At 57.2% G+C, this 13,917-nt stretch overlaps 1 protein-coding gene across 2 annotated transcripts; it reads right to left on the minus strand.

Annotated features, from left to right (window-relative positions):
• Window positions 1–880: 880 nt before the first annotated feature.
• COL8A2 (collagen type VIII alpha 2 chain) lies at window positions 881–12,492 on the minus strand. Of its 2 annotated transcripts, XM_016218399.2 has the most exons (3): window positions 12,372–12,492; window positions 3,536–3,747; window positions 881–2,918 (listed from the first exon to the last, which is right to left on the minus strand). In XM_016218399.2, exons 2-3 carry the CDS (start codon window positions 3,729–3,731, stop codon window positions 1,000–1,002), a joined length of 2,115 nt encoding a protein of 704 aa, XP_016073885.2. In that variant the 5' UTR covers window positions 3,732–3,747; window positions 12,372–12,492; the 3' UTR covers window positions 881–999. The 2 variants fall into 2 exon arrangements, with proteins under 2 accessions (XP_016073885.2, XP_016073876.2); XM_016218390.2 differs by lacking the exon at window positions 12,372–12,492 and having other exon boundaries at window positions 3,536–3,865.
• Window positions 12,493–13,917: the final 1,425 nt, after the last annotated feature.

A 13,917-nucleotide genomic window follows, 5' to 3' on the forward strand; every position in this document is an offset into this window, starting at 1 on the left:
GTGCACCTTGTTCTGAGGACTAAACAGGAGGCTATGCTGTGGGGTCACTTGGGTTGGGGGTGGCAAGGATCCCTTACAATTTTGTATGTGAAAATCAGCCCTTTTCCCAAGACGTGAAAGGAGGAATACTCCTGCTCGCTGACAGCTGACCCTGCCTAGTGCCTGCCTGTGCCCCTCCCTAGGGGCCTGGGCAGCTGCCCTCTTGCTGAACAGAGCCAGAGCTGGTGGGGGCAGCCTAGGAGATAGAAATGCATGTGCAGACCTGTCATCCTGCCCCAGCCCCATGCCCCCACCCCTCACAAACCACCATTCCCCATGGCTGCAGCAGGGGCCATGAAAGGGGGATGGCCCTTCCCAGGAGCCTGCAGAAGGGGCCACACACCTATACATGCCTCACGCCACAGCATCGCCCCTGGGATTGCAGTCCTGGCATGGTGTCCACATGGCCCCCTCCTCTCCCTTTCCCCTGGAGGGAAACAAACTGTTCAGGGGACCCACCATCATATGCTGGAGGTCCTAGGGGAGCTGGAAGAGCCCCAGCCAAGAATTGAGGGAGGCTATGCCCCATTCCTTGAGCAGGTACCATCTGGGGGGCCAGCAGGAAGGGCAGGGCTTGGGAATATGTCCCCCCAAGGGGATGGTTGGGGGAGCTCAGTCCCCTCTCAGCTCTGACTCACAGAGAAGCAGCGTATTTCACCACCCAGCAGAGCCCAGGACTCACAGGGGGCAGGGGCCTGCTGCCTGCAGGCCAGGAATGGGGCCACAAGCCCGACACTGCAGACACTTGGGGGAGAGGAGGAACTCAGGCCAGCCTCTTCCAGAAATAGCCTCAGCCTGCATGGAGGGAGAAACCAAGTCAGTCTCCTCGGGCCAAGGCCAAGGCCAAGGCCATGGCGACCTCTGTTCAGCCTTTGGTTTTTTCTTTAAATGCAGGTTCTTTGTAACTGAGTTCTCTCTACCACTAAAGAGGAGGAGGCCAGGGCAGCAGGGCCCTGCTGGTTATGTGGGGCAGAGCAAGAACCCTGAAAAGGAGGAGTGGATGTACTCAGTGGAGTAGAGGCCATTGGCCTGGTCCGAGGGCATCTGCACCCAGACCTGGTCGTTGGGCCGCAGCTGGAGCACAGCCCCGCCAGACGCCTGATCCAGGTAGCCTTTCTTGTACTCGTCGTAGGTGTAGGTGGCTGGCACGTTGTTTTTGTACAGGGCCACCCACACATTGGTGCCCTTGACATGCACGTGGTAAGCAAAGTAGTAGACCCCGCCCACAGGGCAGGTGAAGATGCCAGTAGCTGGGTTGTAGCCACTGTGGCCGTTGTAGAGAGTCCGGTCAAATTTAACAGGCATGCCCGAGGCAGGAAAGGGTGAGGTGAGCACAGCGGTGAAGGCAGGCGTGGTGTGGGCCGACAGCTCGCCCAGCCCAAATTGCGGCTTGCCGCCCTTGCCCAGCACGGCACCCTCAACGCCACCATTCGGCAGGTGCAGGCCGGCGATGCCAGTCTCATCAAAGGCCCCAGGGGCGCCAGGGGGGCCAGGAGGCCCCGGAGGCCCCGGAGGGCCTGTGAGTCCTGGGGAACCGGGGACCCCAGGGGGCCCTGTAGGCCCAGCCATACCAGGTTCCCCCACTTTCCCCTCTCCAGGGGGCCCTGGCAGGCCTGGTTCACCCTTTAGGCCTGGAAGACCTTGTGGCCCGATAGGACCAGCTGGACCTTGGAGTCCTGGGATTCCTGAGGGGCCCCTCAGGCCAGGCTGACCAGGGAGCCCCAAGTCACCCTTCTGTCCCAGGGCTCCTGCCACCCCTGGACCCCCAGGGCGACCTGTGAAACCTTGTTCGCCCTTGGGCCCAGTTGGTCCAGGGGGTCCATGGGCCCCTGGAAGCCCCCTCTCTCCTGGGAGCCCAGGTTTCCCAGCCAGGCCATTAGGCCCCTGGTCACCCCGAATGCCAGGCAATCCTGGGGGTCCTCCAGGACCTACCTCTCCTTTAGGCCCAGGGGGCCCACGTCTTCCAGGGAGCCCTGCAGACCCTGGAAGTCCAGGGGGGCCCCCAAGGCCCTGTGGGCCCTGCTCCCCCGGCTCTCCATCCTCACCTGGCTCGCCCCTGTCCCCCAAGAGCCCTGGGACCCCAGCTGGGCCCTTGTCCCCCTTGGGGCCTGGCAGTCCTGGCATCCCATAGCCAGTGGGTCCTATCAGACCAGGGGGGCCCCGGACCCCTGGTTCCCCTTTGGCCCCTGCTGGGCCCTGTGGCCCTGGCACCCCTGCTGAGCCTGGAATCCCCACACCATCCATCCCAGGGGGCCCTTTTGGGCCCAATGCCCCTGGCTCCCCCCTGGGTCCTGGTACCCCGGGAGGGCCAGACTCACCCTTATCTCCAGGGGCCCCAGGAAGCCCATCTAAACCTGGTTTGCCCAAACCAGCTGGACCAGGGAGGCCAGGGGGTCCAGGGGCACCCCCCTGCCCTGGGGCTCCGGGCAGCCCTGGCTGGCCCACCCCATTATCCCCCTTGAGGCCTCGATCACCTGGGGGCCCAGGCTCTCCCTGGGGCCCTGGCTCCCCCCCAAAGCCTGGTGGCCCTGGAACACCTTGGGGGCCTGGTTTCCCAGGGACAGCAATGCCTGAAGGCCCAGGGAGGCCAGGGGGCCCTGGGGGACCCCGGAGGCCCTGGTCCCCTCGTATCCCTGGCTCCCCCCGAAGCCCTGGCTGCCCTGGTGGTCCAACCTTGCCCGGGAGCCCTGGGGGACCAGCCTTGCCCATCCGGGAGAAGCCAGGGGGACCAGCAGGGCCAGGCTGCCCATGAAGCCCTGGCTTTCCAGTGCCTGGTTTTCCTGGGAAGCCAGGAGGGCCAGGGGGCCCCCGAGGCCCAGGTTTCCCAGGGGGGCCGGGCTCTCCTTTCAGATCCATCGGCAGCAGCGGTAGAGGCATTTCTGAGAGAAAGAGAGAGAGAAGGGTCAGTCAGGGGCCTGGTCAGAGGACCCATCTACCCACTCCCCCACACCAGCATGGGGTGCACTGGGAGAAGACCAGGCTCTGTATCTGTTCGTGAAGACCACGCCCTGCTCTCCCCTTCCCTGCTCTGACAGAAGATGGAGTTGCGGGGGTGTCCAGTGGCAATCTTGGGGGCTTCAGGGTGTCCTCACCTAGGGCTCCTAGCATCCAACCCACCCAGGCTGAGTCATCCCCAAGAGCTTGGGGAGCCTCTCGTTCTTGCATGCCCTAGAGCGGAGTGGCCTCCAGGTGGCGCCAGCAGCCCTCGGTAGAGCCGGTCGGAGCAGGCACCGCCTCCCCCCCCCCCAACTTCCCTACAGACCTTCCCAACCCTCTACCCCACTAAAGACCCCGCTGCCAGCCAGCCTTTTCCCGGCGCTCTGGGGCTGGGAGGCCCTGGACCAGCATCTGGAAGAACGCGGAGATGGGACCTTTGGTGAAGACTGAGGGGCTGGGACCCCGGGCGGGAGCGGGGTAGGTGCCTGAGATCGGGGCTGGGAGGCAGGGAGCTGGGGTCAGGCGCCGTCCGAGGCGTGGGGGGCGGGGAGGTGCTCACCCAGGTACTGGCCCTTGCCCTCGCGGAAGGGCGGCCCCACGGGTCCTTTGTGCATCGGCTGCACGTACTTCACCGGCGCGTAGCCCGCCGCCCCGCCGGCCCCGCCGCAGGTGGCTGCCCGCGGCCCGCACCCCAGCACCAGCAGCAGCAGCAGCAGAGGTGGTGGCACAGACAGGGGCGTCAGAGCCCCCCGCATGGCGTCCGCGAGCGTGCTGCAGGGGGAACCGAGACGGGCCATCAAGCCAGCCCCTGGGTGGTTTGGCACCAGGCCCAGGGATTCACAGAGCGATCAGAATTTAGATACTATTCACAGGCAATTCCCAAAGTCTGCGAATCTGCGCAAGTTATCCCCTGAACCTCCCTTAAGCCTGCCCACGGTTCTCCAACCCCACGGCTGCCTCAGGCCCCCTCCCCCGGACAACAGCCTCCCCCAGACCAGTCACTCTGCAGCCAGACACCCTTCCAGGGCACAGATCTGACCTTGATAGCCGTCGCTCAACACCCTTTGATAATGATAGTGCCCACTACTATTTGCTGGGCTGGTGCTCTGCCAGGCACTGGGATGAGCTCTCCAGAGATTGGAACTCAATCCCCCCAACACTTTAAACAAGGTATTATTCTTGTCATCTGCATTTGCCAGATAGCAAAACTAAAGCAAAGGTCTCTTGGAAGCAGAACTGGGATTTGCCTTAGATCTGTCTTGCTCCACATGATGTCGGTGCCCATCTGGGGCTCCCCACTGCCTTCAGGGTCAAGACCATGTGCTTAGCATGGCATTCAAGACTTTTTTTTTTCCAAGATGGGAATTTTTATTTTTATTGATAAACCATGATTTCCTATTGGATACGTAATATAGAACAATTAACAATAACCTAACATTTAAAATTTTAACTTTCAGAATCACCTTGATCAATATACAAAGCTTTAGTTAGTTTCTGGGAAAATAATGTTTCATTTCAACAGTATTCTTCTCATATGCAGAACAGCTTCTCAAAATTGGGAATTTATGAATAACACTTTATAAAGCTTCCTGTGTGCAAAAGAAATTGACTACCACATCAACTGCACCCTTTTAAAAATCCAAAACATAAAGGCTGGAAGGACCTGGATAAAGCCACATCCTAGTGAAGCTATCAAGGATCTACAGCTGGAACATGGAACCACCCTCTGCCACTGACTCAATCCACTGGGCAGAAGAGTGGTAAATCGTGGCCCCATGTCAACATGAGATGGACTTGTTCTTAAATAGGTAGCAACACACATATCAGTTTCATCCCTACTACAGAGACACATGCAAACAATGTACAGATGTCCTTTAAGGGAGAAACTCAGAAACCATCCAGGAAACATCTGTTTTCCTTTGTTACAACTGAAGTGAAAATGACCATATTTTATGGAACGATGTGATGTGGCACTGTCTTTCAACGAAGCACATGAAAAATATAACTCGCTGGCTAGAAATAGTTTTGAAATAAATCTACTCTCACTAATATATACTTAATTAAAAATGTGTAACTATGGCTTGGTTTCCATGAAGACAGTAGGATACAAAGGCCTTTTAAATCTAATCTGTGCCTGTGCCTCAACCCTGTCACCTACCAGGCCTTTCTCTGCTTCTCCCCTCCCCCAGACCTCTGCCCCAATAGCACAGAGCTCCTTAAGGCTCCCAGACACCAGCATCTTCACATCTCTAGGCCTCTGCACCTGCCATTTCTCCACCTGCAATGCTCTTTCCCTCTCCTACTCATCCTCCAAGGCACCGGGAAGCTGTCGCCCCTTCCTCTGTAAAGTTAACCCCTCACTCCTTTTTGTCACAACCTAGCTCTTTCACAGCATTTAGCTCAGCTCCTGGGTGGGGAGAAACACAGGCTCTAGATTGGGACAGCCAGCCTGAGTCTTCCACTCACCAGCCAGGGGAGGCTTAGGCAAGAGTTTTCCACTCTGTGAACCTGTTTCCTTATCTGTAAAAGGTGTCCACACAAAATGGTGTGCCTGAATGTTCACAGCAGCATTATTCATAGCAGCCATAAAGTAGAAATAACACAGATGTGCCTCAACTCCTGAATGGATAAAGGGTGGTATAGCCATACAATGGACTATTATGCAGCAATGAAAAGGAATGGAGTACTGATAACATGCTACAATACAGATGAATCTAGAAATAAAGCATTATGCTAAGTGGAGACCAGTCACAAAATCGTATTATATGATTTAATTTATACGAAGTGTCCAAAATAGGTAAATCTACAGAGATAAAAAGTAGATTAGTGGCTGCCTTGGGTGGGGGTAGGGAGATATGGGGAGTGACTACTAATGGCAACGGTTTCTATTAGGGGTGATGAAAATGTTCCAGACTTGATCGTGGTGATGGCTGCACAGCTCTGTAAATGTATTTTTAAAAACCACTGAATTGTACACATTAAATGGGCCAATTATATAATACGTGAATCCTATCCCAATAAAAATGTTATTTTTTTAAAAACGGGGCTAACAACCTGCTTCAAGGACTACTGTGGTGACTAGATACTGTGTCTGCCTCACAGCAGGCACCCATCAATATTTGAATGGGGAACTAGACTGCATTTTGCACACCCAAGGAAAGTCCCATTTCCCCTCAGATTTCTGCTCTGGGCTCCCCTCACCCCCCCCAGGGAGCATCCCTGCCCCCACCCCCACCCCCTGTGGCTCCCTGAACTTGGCCCATCCCAGCACCTCCAGCACTGAGTGCGAGGGTTCTGCTGCAGGTGCTTCTTCGGGAGGGGAAACGACAGCTCCCACTGAGCCCTGGGTCCTCCTGTCCCGCCCCCGCCCAGGTACTTAATGTTCACTGTGATTTACTCCCACCAAGTCCCCAGGAGGGAGGAGCTGTTGCGATTCCTCTTTCTGTAGATGAGGAGCTCGAGGCTTGGAGAAGCCCAGTGCCGTCTGGACTGGGAGCCAGATTTGAACAGGGGGCTGTAAGGAACCTGAGCTCTTAACCACTGCGACATCCTGCCACGGGGGTGGGCAGACTGAGAGAGGAACAAACGGGGAAGGAGGCTCTCGCGTGGCTTCCAGCCGCCTGGGGGTCTGGGGGGGAAGGTTACTCCAGCTCTTAGAGGGAAGGCTGGCATGTGCCAGTCCGGGGGGGGCGGGGATGGGAGCGAGTACATGGCCGAGAGAAGGGGTGCCGAGCCTGTTCCAGGGGCTGCAAAGAGAAACGATGCCCTGGAATGAATGGTACAACACAGCCTCCAGGGGGAGAGACTGCCCCCAACCCAGCCACATCAGAGCCAGGGTGCCCGGGCGCCTCTGAGCCCCCAGCCTTCTCACGGTCACCCCTCCCCACCCCACCCCCAGGCTCCTCTGCCGGGTCAGTCCCCTCCACTGCGTCTCCACCCGCCGCCTACCTCTTACTTATTCCTGGATATTGGGAGACCTACTGGATGCCTCCTGGACTCCACTGATGCCTGTGGGTCCCCATCTCAGCTCCTATTTCTCTCTTTGGCTCCTCTACTCTCTCTACCAGCCACATACTCCGGACTCCGTGCCCAGCAAACAGGCTTGGCTGGCAAACAGCGATGCTCAATAAATGTTTGATGAGCTCAATGCACCGTCAAATTTAAAGATCACACCAATAACTCAGACTTCGAGCAGATACATGTCACACCCACCCTTTTCCCTCACCCCAGGCCAGAGGGGAAAAGGTGGGGACATTCTCCTGGCCTCAATCGAAGCCTGCCCAGGAACGGAGGTGCAAAGGAAGCAAGGTTCATTCCCTGGCTCCCCGTTCTTCCCGGGAGGAATCGGGGACGGCCTTGAGGCTCAAGCCCGGGTCTGCTGTGTGGCCTTGGGCAAGCTGACACCTTCTCTGGTAACCTCTCAGGAAGGAAAGCAGGAGCCAGGGCAGTTGGGGAGGGGCTGGGCCGGCAGGCGCACGAGGTGGGGTGCACAAGGAGACGCTGATTCAGGGGATTGAGCGGTGGCGGCGGCAGGGTGGACACGGTGTTTGGACAGCTGCAAGTCCTTAACGGGGATTTCCCCCCTTTTCAACAAATCCCCATAAAACAGCATTTTGTCCAAGTCAGCGTTTTGTGGCAGCCTGGGCCTCCTCCCGGGGCGGCCAAGGAGGCTGGCTGGGAGCGGGTAGTGCTCTGGGGTCTTTCAGACCAAGGGGTGGGGAGGAATGGGCCCCAGCAGAACTGGCACGAATGCAGAGCACCCCCACACACAGTTGCAGGAGGGGAAGGGGCATCAGCTAACTGCGACCCCTCCCCTCCAGTCTCCTCTCTCAAAGGGTCCTGTCCCAGGGGTGACCAGCAGAGGGGGCCCGGGTGACCCTATGGAATTTCAAGGCCTGCACACTCCCCACCCCTTTTCACAGAGCAGCTATCAGAGGTCCAGATAATAAAGGGGGCCGGAGGGAGGGGGCTCCCAGTGGGCAGTGCAGGCATGTGGCTGGTGTGGCCCTGGCAGCCCCCCTCCTGGGTGAGTGGATGGACCACAGTCCTGCGCAGGTCCTTCAGCTCCAAGCCCGGTACCCCAGACGGGCAGGCGGCTGCAGCTGAGGGAGCAGTGGGAGTGCTCAGGCAGCCCCAGGGCCTGGCCAAACCACAGGTATGTTATGAGACGCTTCCTGTTGTGGAGACATTTCTGCGGGATCCGCTGCCTCGCTTGCTCCCCTGGTGCCTCCTGTCTCCCCACTCTCCCAGCCGCCCTCTCTGCTCTTTCCCTGTGTCTCTGGCCCTGACTCATTTCTCTCTCTGTCTCTCTCTCCAGCACTGTCTCTGCCACCTCCACAGGTGAGCTGAGCATTTCTTGCTCAGTCTCTCCCTTTCAGGGGTCCAGCCTGGGGGCCCCTGGGGTCCTCATAGGTCCCGGTAGCCCCTGGACTCCCATTCCAGCACAGCTACTCACCAGCGGGGCGAGCTTGGGCTAGTGAATTAACCTCATCTGTGAAAGGAGTAACTGAGATGATCTGAATCGTCAGCACCCCCAGGTGTGCTACCCTGTCCTGCTACCCTGATGGCCAGGAAGTTAGTTCTATCTTCAGTCTACCTCAGTTCCTCCTACTGTAAAGCAACATCTCCTCCAACCCTCACAAAACTCAGGTGACTCGCTGCCAAAGGCCAGGACCTTGTGAAAGTTCCCTAAAGTCAATTTTCTGGCCTTCTAGGCCTTTTCTCAAACTACTCCTGAGATGAAACTGACCTGGGTCACTTAGCCTGCTCAGGACTAGAATGGAGTTAAGGACCTTGGAGAAGAACAGAGATATTGCCCTCCTTACCCAATGGGCATGATCCCCTCCCCCAACTGCCCAACCGGGCAGCTCCAGACTTCTCCAGGGTCCCTGAGCCCCTAATTTCCCCACCTCTCTCCCAGCTTGTAGAAACTGGAGAGCCTTTTCCTACCCTCCTTTCCCGCGTCTCAGATGAAGGGAATCCCATCTCCCACTCAAGGCACAGACACCTCCACACCTCTTCCTCAGGGGCCTCTCACTCTCTGTGGATGCCTCCCACACTTACCCAGTCTCCAGCCTCTCCATCCCACGTCCACACAAGCCGAACTCTGACCCCAACCCCCAACCCCCAGCCACCCTCATCTCTCTCTAGCCTTTCTCAGCCAAGCTTCTTGAAAGAACTGTCTTTACCGCTCTGGCTGGTTTTGCTCAGTGGTTAGAGCGTCGGCCCGTGGACTGAAGGGTCTCAAGTTTGATTCCCGGTCAAGGGCATGTACCTGAGTTGCAGGTTCGTTGCAGGTTCGTCCCAGGCCCGGTAGGGGGCACCTTGATGTTTCTCTCCCCACCCCTTCCTCCCTCACTCTCTCTAAAAAAAAAAAAATCAATGGAAAAAAATATCCTCTGGTGAGGGTTAACAACAAAGCTGCCTGTACCCCTCACCCCCCACTCACAGCTCACTCCCCACCCTCTGACCTTTCTGACCTTCCTCTCTCCAGCACCAAATTTGCTCCCTTCCTGGAAAGGTTCCTCCTTGGATTCCTCTCTGCCCGCCGCAGAACCAGGCGTTGGCTTGGGTCTCCTCTCCTCTATCTGGATGTTCCTCCTGCACTTTCCAGCTCTCACCAATCCCACCACCAAGGACTCCCTCATCTGTCTCAGCTACGGCTCCCGAACCCAGACTCTTGTGCTCAATGAGCTGGGCACGTTCGCCCCGCTGGCCCTCAGAGGCCTCCACCCAAACTGTTGTCATTACCTTCTCCCCATCACGTGCTTCTCCCCTGCTCCCAGGGGCCCAGGCCAGAAATCTGGGGATCACTTCTGACCCTTCCTACTTACAGGGCAGTAAGGAATCCCTCTAGCCTATCTGATGCCTCCGCACGATTAGAAAAGGCCACCCTCCTTCCAGCCAACTCGGGCCCTGCTCACTGCCTTTCCTGGGTGTCCTTGCACAGGAGCCAACTGCACATCTGATGCTGCCTGGTACCAACAAAATAAATTCCATGTTATTCTCATGTGGCTTCCTGGAGGAGGAGGCATACTTTAAACTCAATAGGATGTGAATCAATTAAGATGGGAGGCGGGTAAAAAGGGTAGAAAGAGACTGATGGTGAGCCCCACAAAGCCCTGAGATCACGACAGGGGCGGGGGTACCCACTGTCTAAGAGTTTTGTGTATGTGGGTAGGTGCCACGCCCATCTGTGTCCCTTCCTTCATGTCTGTGTCACTAAATCCAGATCCTTACCAGCCTGTGATCTCAGGCATGTCTATCCTATCTGTGTACCATTCCATTTGTCTGCCCACCTCTGTGACCCTGCTTGTCTTTCCCTGTCCTTTCCTACACCCTTGGACCTAGATCCCTGTCTGAGTTGCAGGCTCTATAAACCTCTAGCTGATGGGACCCTCAGAAAGACCAGCATTTACATCCTGATGCTATGCTACTTTCAGTCTCTGTCTGACCTCCCTGGACAATCCCTGGGCAGCCCCACGAGGTCTGCATGGGGATCTGTGGGTCCAGTGTCCATGAGCTGAGTTCACTGTCTTATGGGATCAATAGGAGACTCTGACCCCCTCAAATTTGAAATGTGCAGGTGTGAGGACTGCTCCAAAGCCAAAGAGCTGCCTGGAATCCAGGAGCTGGGTGGGAAGGGGGTGGCAGGCTGGGGCAGGGCTGCCTCGGGCCGCCTCATCATCCAGGCAGGTGGCAAGACAGGAGCACCTACCCCACTGGGCTTCCATTCCACCATGAGTCCCAACATCTTCACCTTTGCAGGTGAGGCTCCCAGAGCCCAGGGGACCTTGATTTGGGAAGTCTCATTAGAAGAAGGCATGAAGGACAGGTCAGAGTTCAAAAGGCGCTGAGGAACAGGTAATGGTGGGACATTCCAAACTGAGAGCAGAGCAAACAGCAGGGCAAAGAAGCTGGGGGCTGGGGGCTTGGGGTGTTTCTGGGGTGGGTATACAGGAGGCAGGGAACCTATGGGTCAGGAACTGGAGAGAGACTTAAGCTGGAGATAAAAATAGGGCTTCGCTGACAGGGTTCCTGCACCTGGATGAGGGCCATGGACTCGCCCTTGGGGAAAACACCCACATTTAGGGGTGAGAGGAGCCTGCTGCACCCCTGAGCCCCAGAGTCCTTATATCCAGACGCTCCAAACTTCGCAGTGTTTCTTTGTACCTGCCTGCCTGCCTTCTCCTGCATGTTCTCCTCTGCCTTGATTGCCCTTTCTGTCTCTCTCATCCAGGCAAACATTTTATTCCTCATTTAAGACCCAGCTCAAATGCCTCCTCCTCCAAGCAGCCTTCCCTGCTTCCCTCAGGTAGAACCTCCTCCTCCTAGGGACCTCTCCCTATAGCTCCACCTCTTCCCTGACTGGGGCTTGGCATACAGTAGGTGCTCAATACAGTCTGCAGCCCAGGTGCTCTGGCTTCAGACCTCTGACCACCCATCTCCCACTTCCAACCACGCCTCTAGGGTGGCTGCTCATAGGAACCCTTTTTCTTTGTGGCTCTTCCAGAGTCCTCAGCTCTGGGCTGGAGGGGGCTAGGGCTGAACCTCCCTCCCCACAGGCAATTAGGTCCACTACCTAGGCCCCCAGCCTCTGCCCATCTCTGAGACAGACGAGACACCCCACTACTCTCCTGGGCAGGAGCATCTTGGGGTGACTAAGTGACTGGGGAGGTAGGAATAACCAGTTGGAGGCAGATGACCCAGAAGAGGCCCAGCACTGGGCAGGACCCAGGACAATAACGTATCCTCAGGAAGTGGCCAGGGGACTGGCCCTTCCCCACCTGGGGCTCAGGTCTCAGCTGGTGCCATCACTCTCGCTTCCCAGCAGAGGCACTGAGTTTCTGACCGGGACTGGACACTGAAGGGTCCCCCCAGACCCAGCCACCCCCAGGCCCCAGGCCAGGCCAGGCAGGGCCTCCTTGCTGCCAATCCCTCGCCTTCTGGTTCACATTTGCAGCCTTTTCCGGAGCGCCACCCGCCGCCCGCTGCCTCCCCACGCCTGCCAAAATTCCTGGGCCTTCGTGGCTTCCCCACGCGGTGGCGGCAGCGGCGGTGGCGGCAGGAGGGGCTGGCAGGGAGGGGGCCTGGCAGGAGCACAGCCAGGCCACTGCACCCGGGCAGGCCAAGCAAACACAGGCCCTCGCCAAGGAGTCAGGGAGAAATAGTTCACAAATGCTCAAATGAGAAAAAGCTGCTTCCGAGTTGGGCCGAGATTTTAAAGCCCAGGCCCCAGGGAGCTGAGGTCACCTGTAAGAGGGGCTGCCTGTTGGACATCCTGGGGCTGGGAGGGGCTTCCGCTGCAGCAGGAGGGAACAAGGTTAGACAGCAGCCAGCAATGGCCTCATCCAGCCTGGGAGGTTCCTGGCTGGATGCCCCCAAATCTAGCTTACCTTTCAGGTTGGAGGGCCCTCTAAAGGTCCCAGCAGAGGCGAGGCCTGAGGACAAAAGAGAGACAGTGAGGAAGAGGCCAGGAGCCCGGGAAACCTCTTGCCCTAACTCACCGCCACCCCAGGGCCTGCCACGGGCTTCTTACCAAGAGCCCCTGCTGGAACATTGGCCCCAACCTTAGGCTCTCGTCTCAGGAAGCCAGGCTGTGACTCCCTTCATTCATTTCATGCACACTCAGCCATGTCCACAAGGTGCCGGGCCCTGGCTTAGTGGAGTTCCTCCTGTCCCAGGGCCCCGGCTGAGGAAGCCCCCTGTATGCCAGCTCTCATACTAAAGAAATCCCTACTATATATCAGGTCCTGGGCTGGGGTGGCTCCCACGTAGCCTAGGGTTCCTGCCTGGGGAAACTCCTACTGTGTGGGGGGCCCTAGGCTGGGCCTTGGGACACAGAAATGGCCCAGCCCCATGTCCTGCCTTGCTCTGATTTACCTGGAGGCATCATACAAGTGGCCACCACACAATTACATAAGATCTCTGGGCTGTGGGAACACAGCAGGGAACATTTCCTCCCCCTTGAGTTTCCCCAAAAGATCATGTAGGAAGGAACATTGGAGCTGGATCCTGAAGGGTGAGTAGGAGTCTGAAAGGCAGGCAAAGTAAGAAAAGAAATTTCTGGCAATAGGAAGCTGCTTGGCAGATGCAGGGAAGATCCAGAAGTGCTGTGGGGTTGAAAAGACAAGCAGGAGCTGAGAAAGCAGAGGCAACCTAGTGAGGAGCCTTGAATGCCATGCTTGCATTCCTCTGGAAGGCAACGGGGAGCCATAGAAGGTTGTTGAGTGGGGAGGTGATATAGTCAGGACCCTGAATGGTCAGGTCCCCATTTCTGCCTCAATTAACCATGACTCCAGGCTGTCACAAGTCCTAGTCCAGGTCACATAGCTTCCCATAGGGGAGCTGGGGCGATAGTCCAGAGCCAGGCGTGACTCTTGGGTGGATGGAGAGGGGACACCCAGCCAGCCCACCTGGCAGGGAGACCTACTGGCCGCGTCACTCTCTCCCTCAGCTGCTTACTCTCCTCTGCCTGCTCCCATGGAAACTCTGACATCCTGGCCCTGTGTCTCACTGCACAAGCAGTCAGATGCCAAAGCCAGCGGCTCCTAGGTCTCCTCTCCAACTCAGCTGAGCCAGCCCCTATCCCTACCACTCTGAACACCGTGACCCCACAGGTGGGTCTGAGGGCCCAGGCTGGCTGATGGAACTGGGTAGGAAGTCCCACTGCCAACTCAACCCCAGCTTCTCTGGCCCCAGCCCCCACCCCACCATGAGGCTTGGGGAGGGGAAATGACTTATATTGTATCTGGGTTTTGAAGAATGAACATGAATTTAACTGAGTGATGACGGGGAGAAGCCATCAGTCCAGACCAAGGAAACAGCATGTGGGAGGGTATGGAGGTGTGAAAGCTCGAGATGGAAATAAACACCAAACAAACAAAAGAACCAACTAAACATAACTAACATTTATTGTGCATCTACTACATGCCAGGCACT

This window comes from Miniopterus natalensis, chromosome 9, assembly GCF_054644295.1.
Source record: "Miniopterus natalensis isolate mMinNat1 chromosome 9, mMinNat1.hap1, whole genome shotgun sequence".
NCBI lineage: Eukaryota > Metazoa > Chordata > Mammalia > Chiroptera > Miniopteridae > Miniopterus > Miniopterus natalensis.

Bases quoted from the DNA above. Each gene is read 5' to 3' on its own strand.
- COL8A2 (XM_016218390.2), bottom strand. From the start codon at position 3,773: ATGGCCCGTCTCGGTTCCCCCTGCAGCACGCTCGCGGACGCCATGCGG. The intron at 2,919-3,535 runs GTGAGCACCTCC...TCTTTCTCTCAG, and splicing joins GGGCAAGGGCCAGTACCTGG to AAATGCCTCTACCGCTGCTG.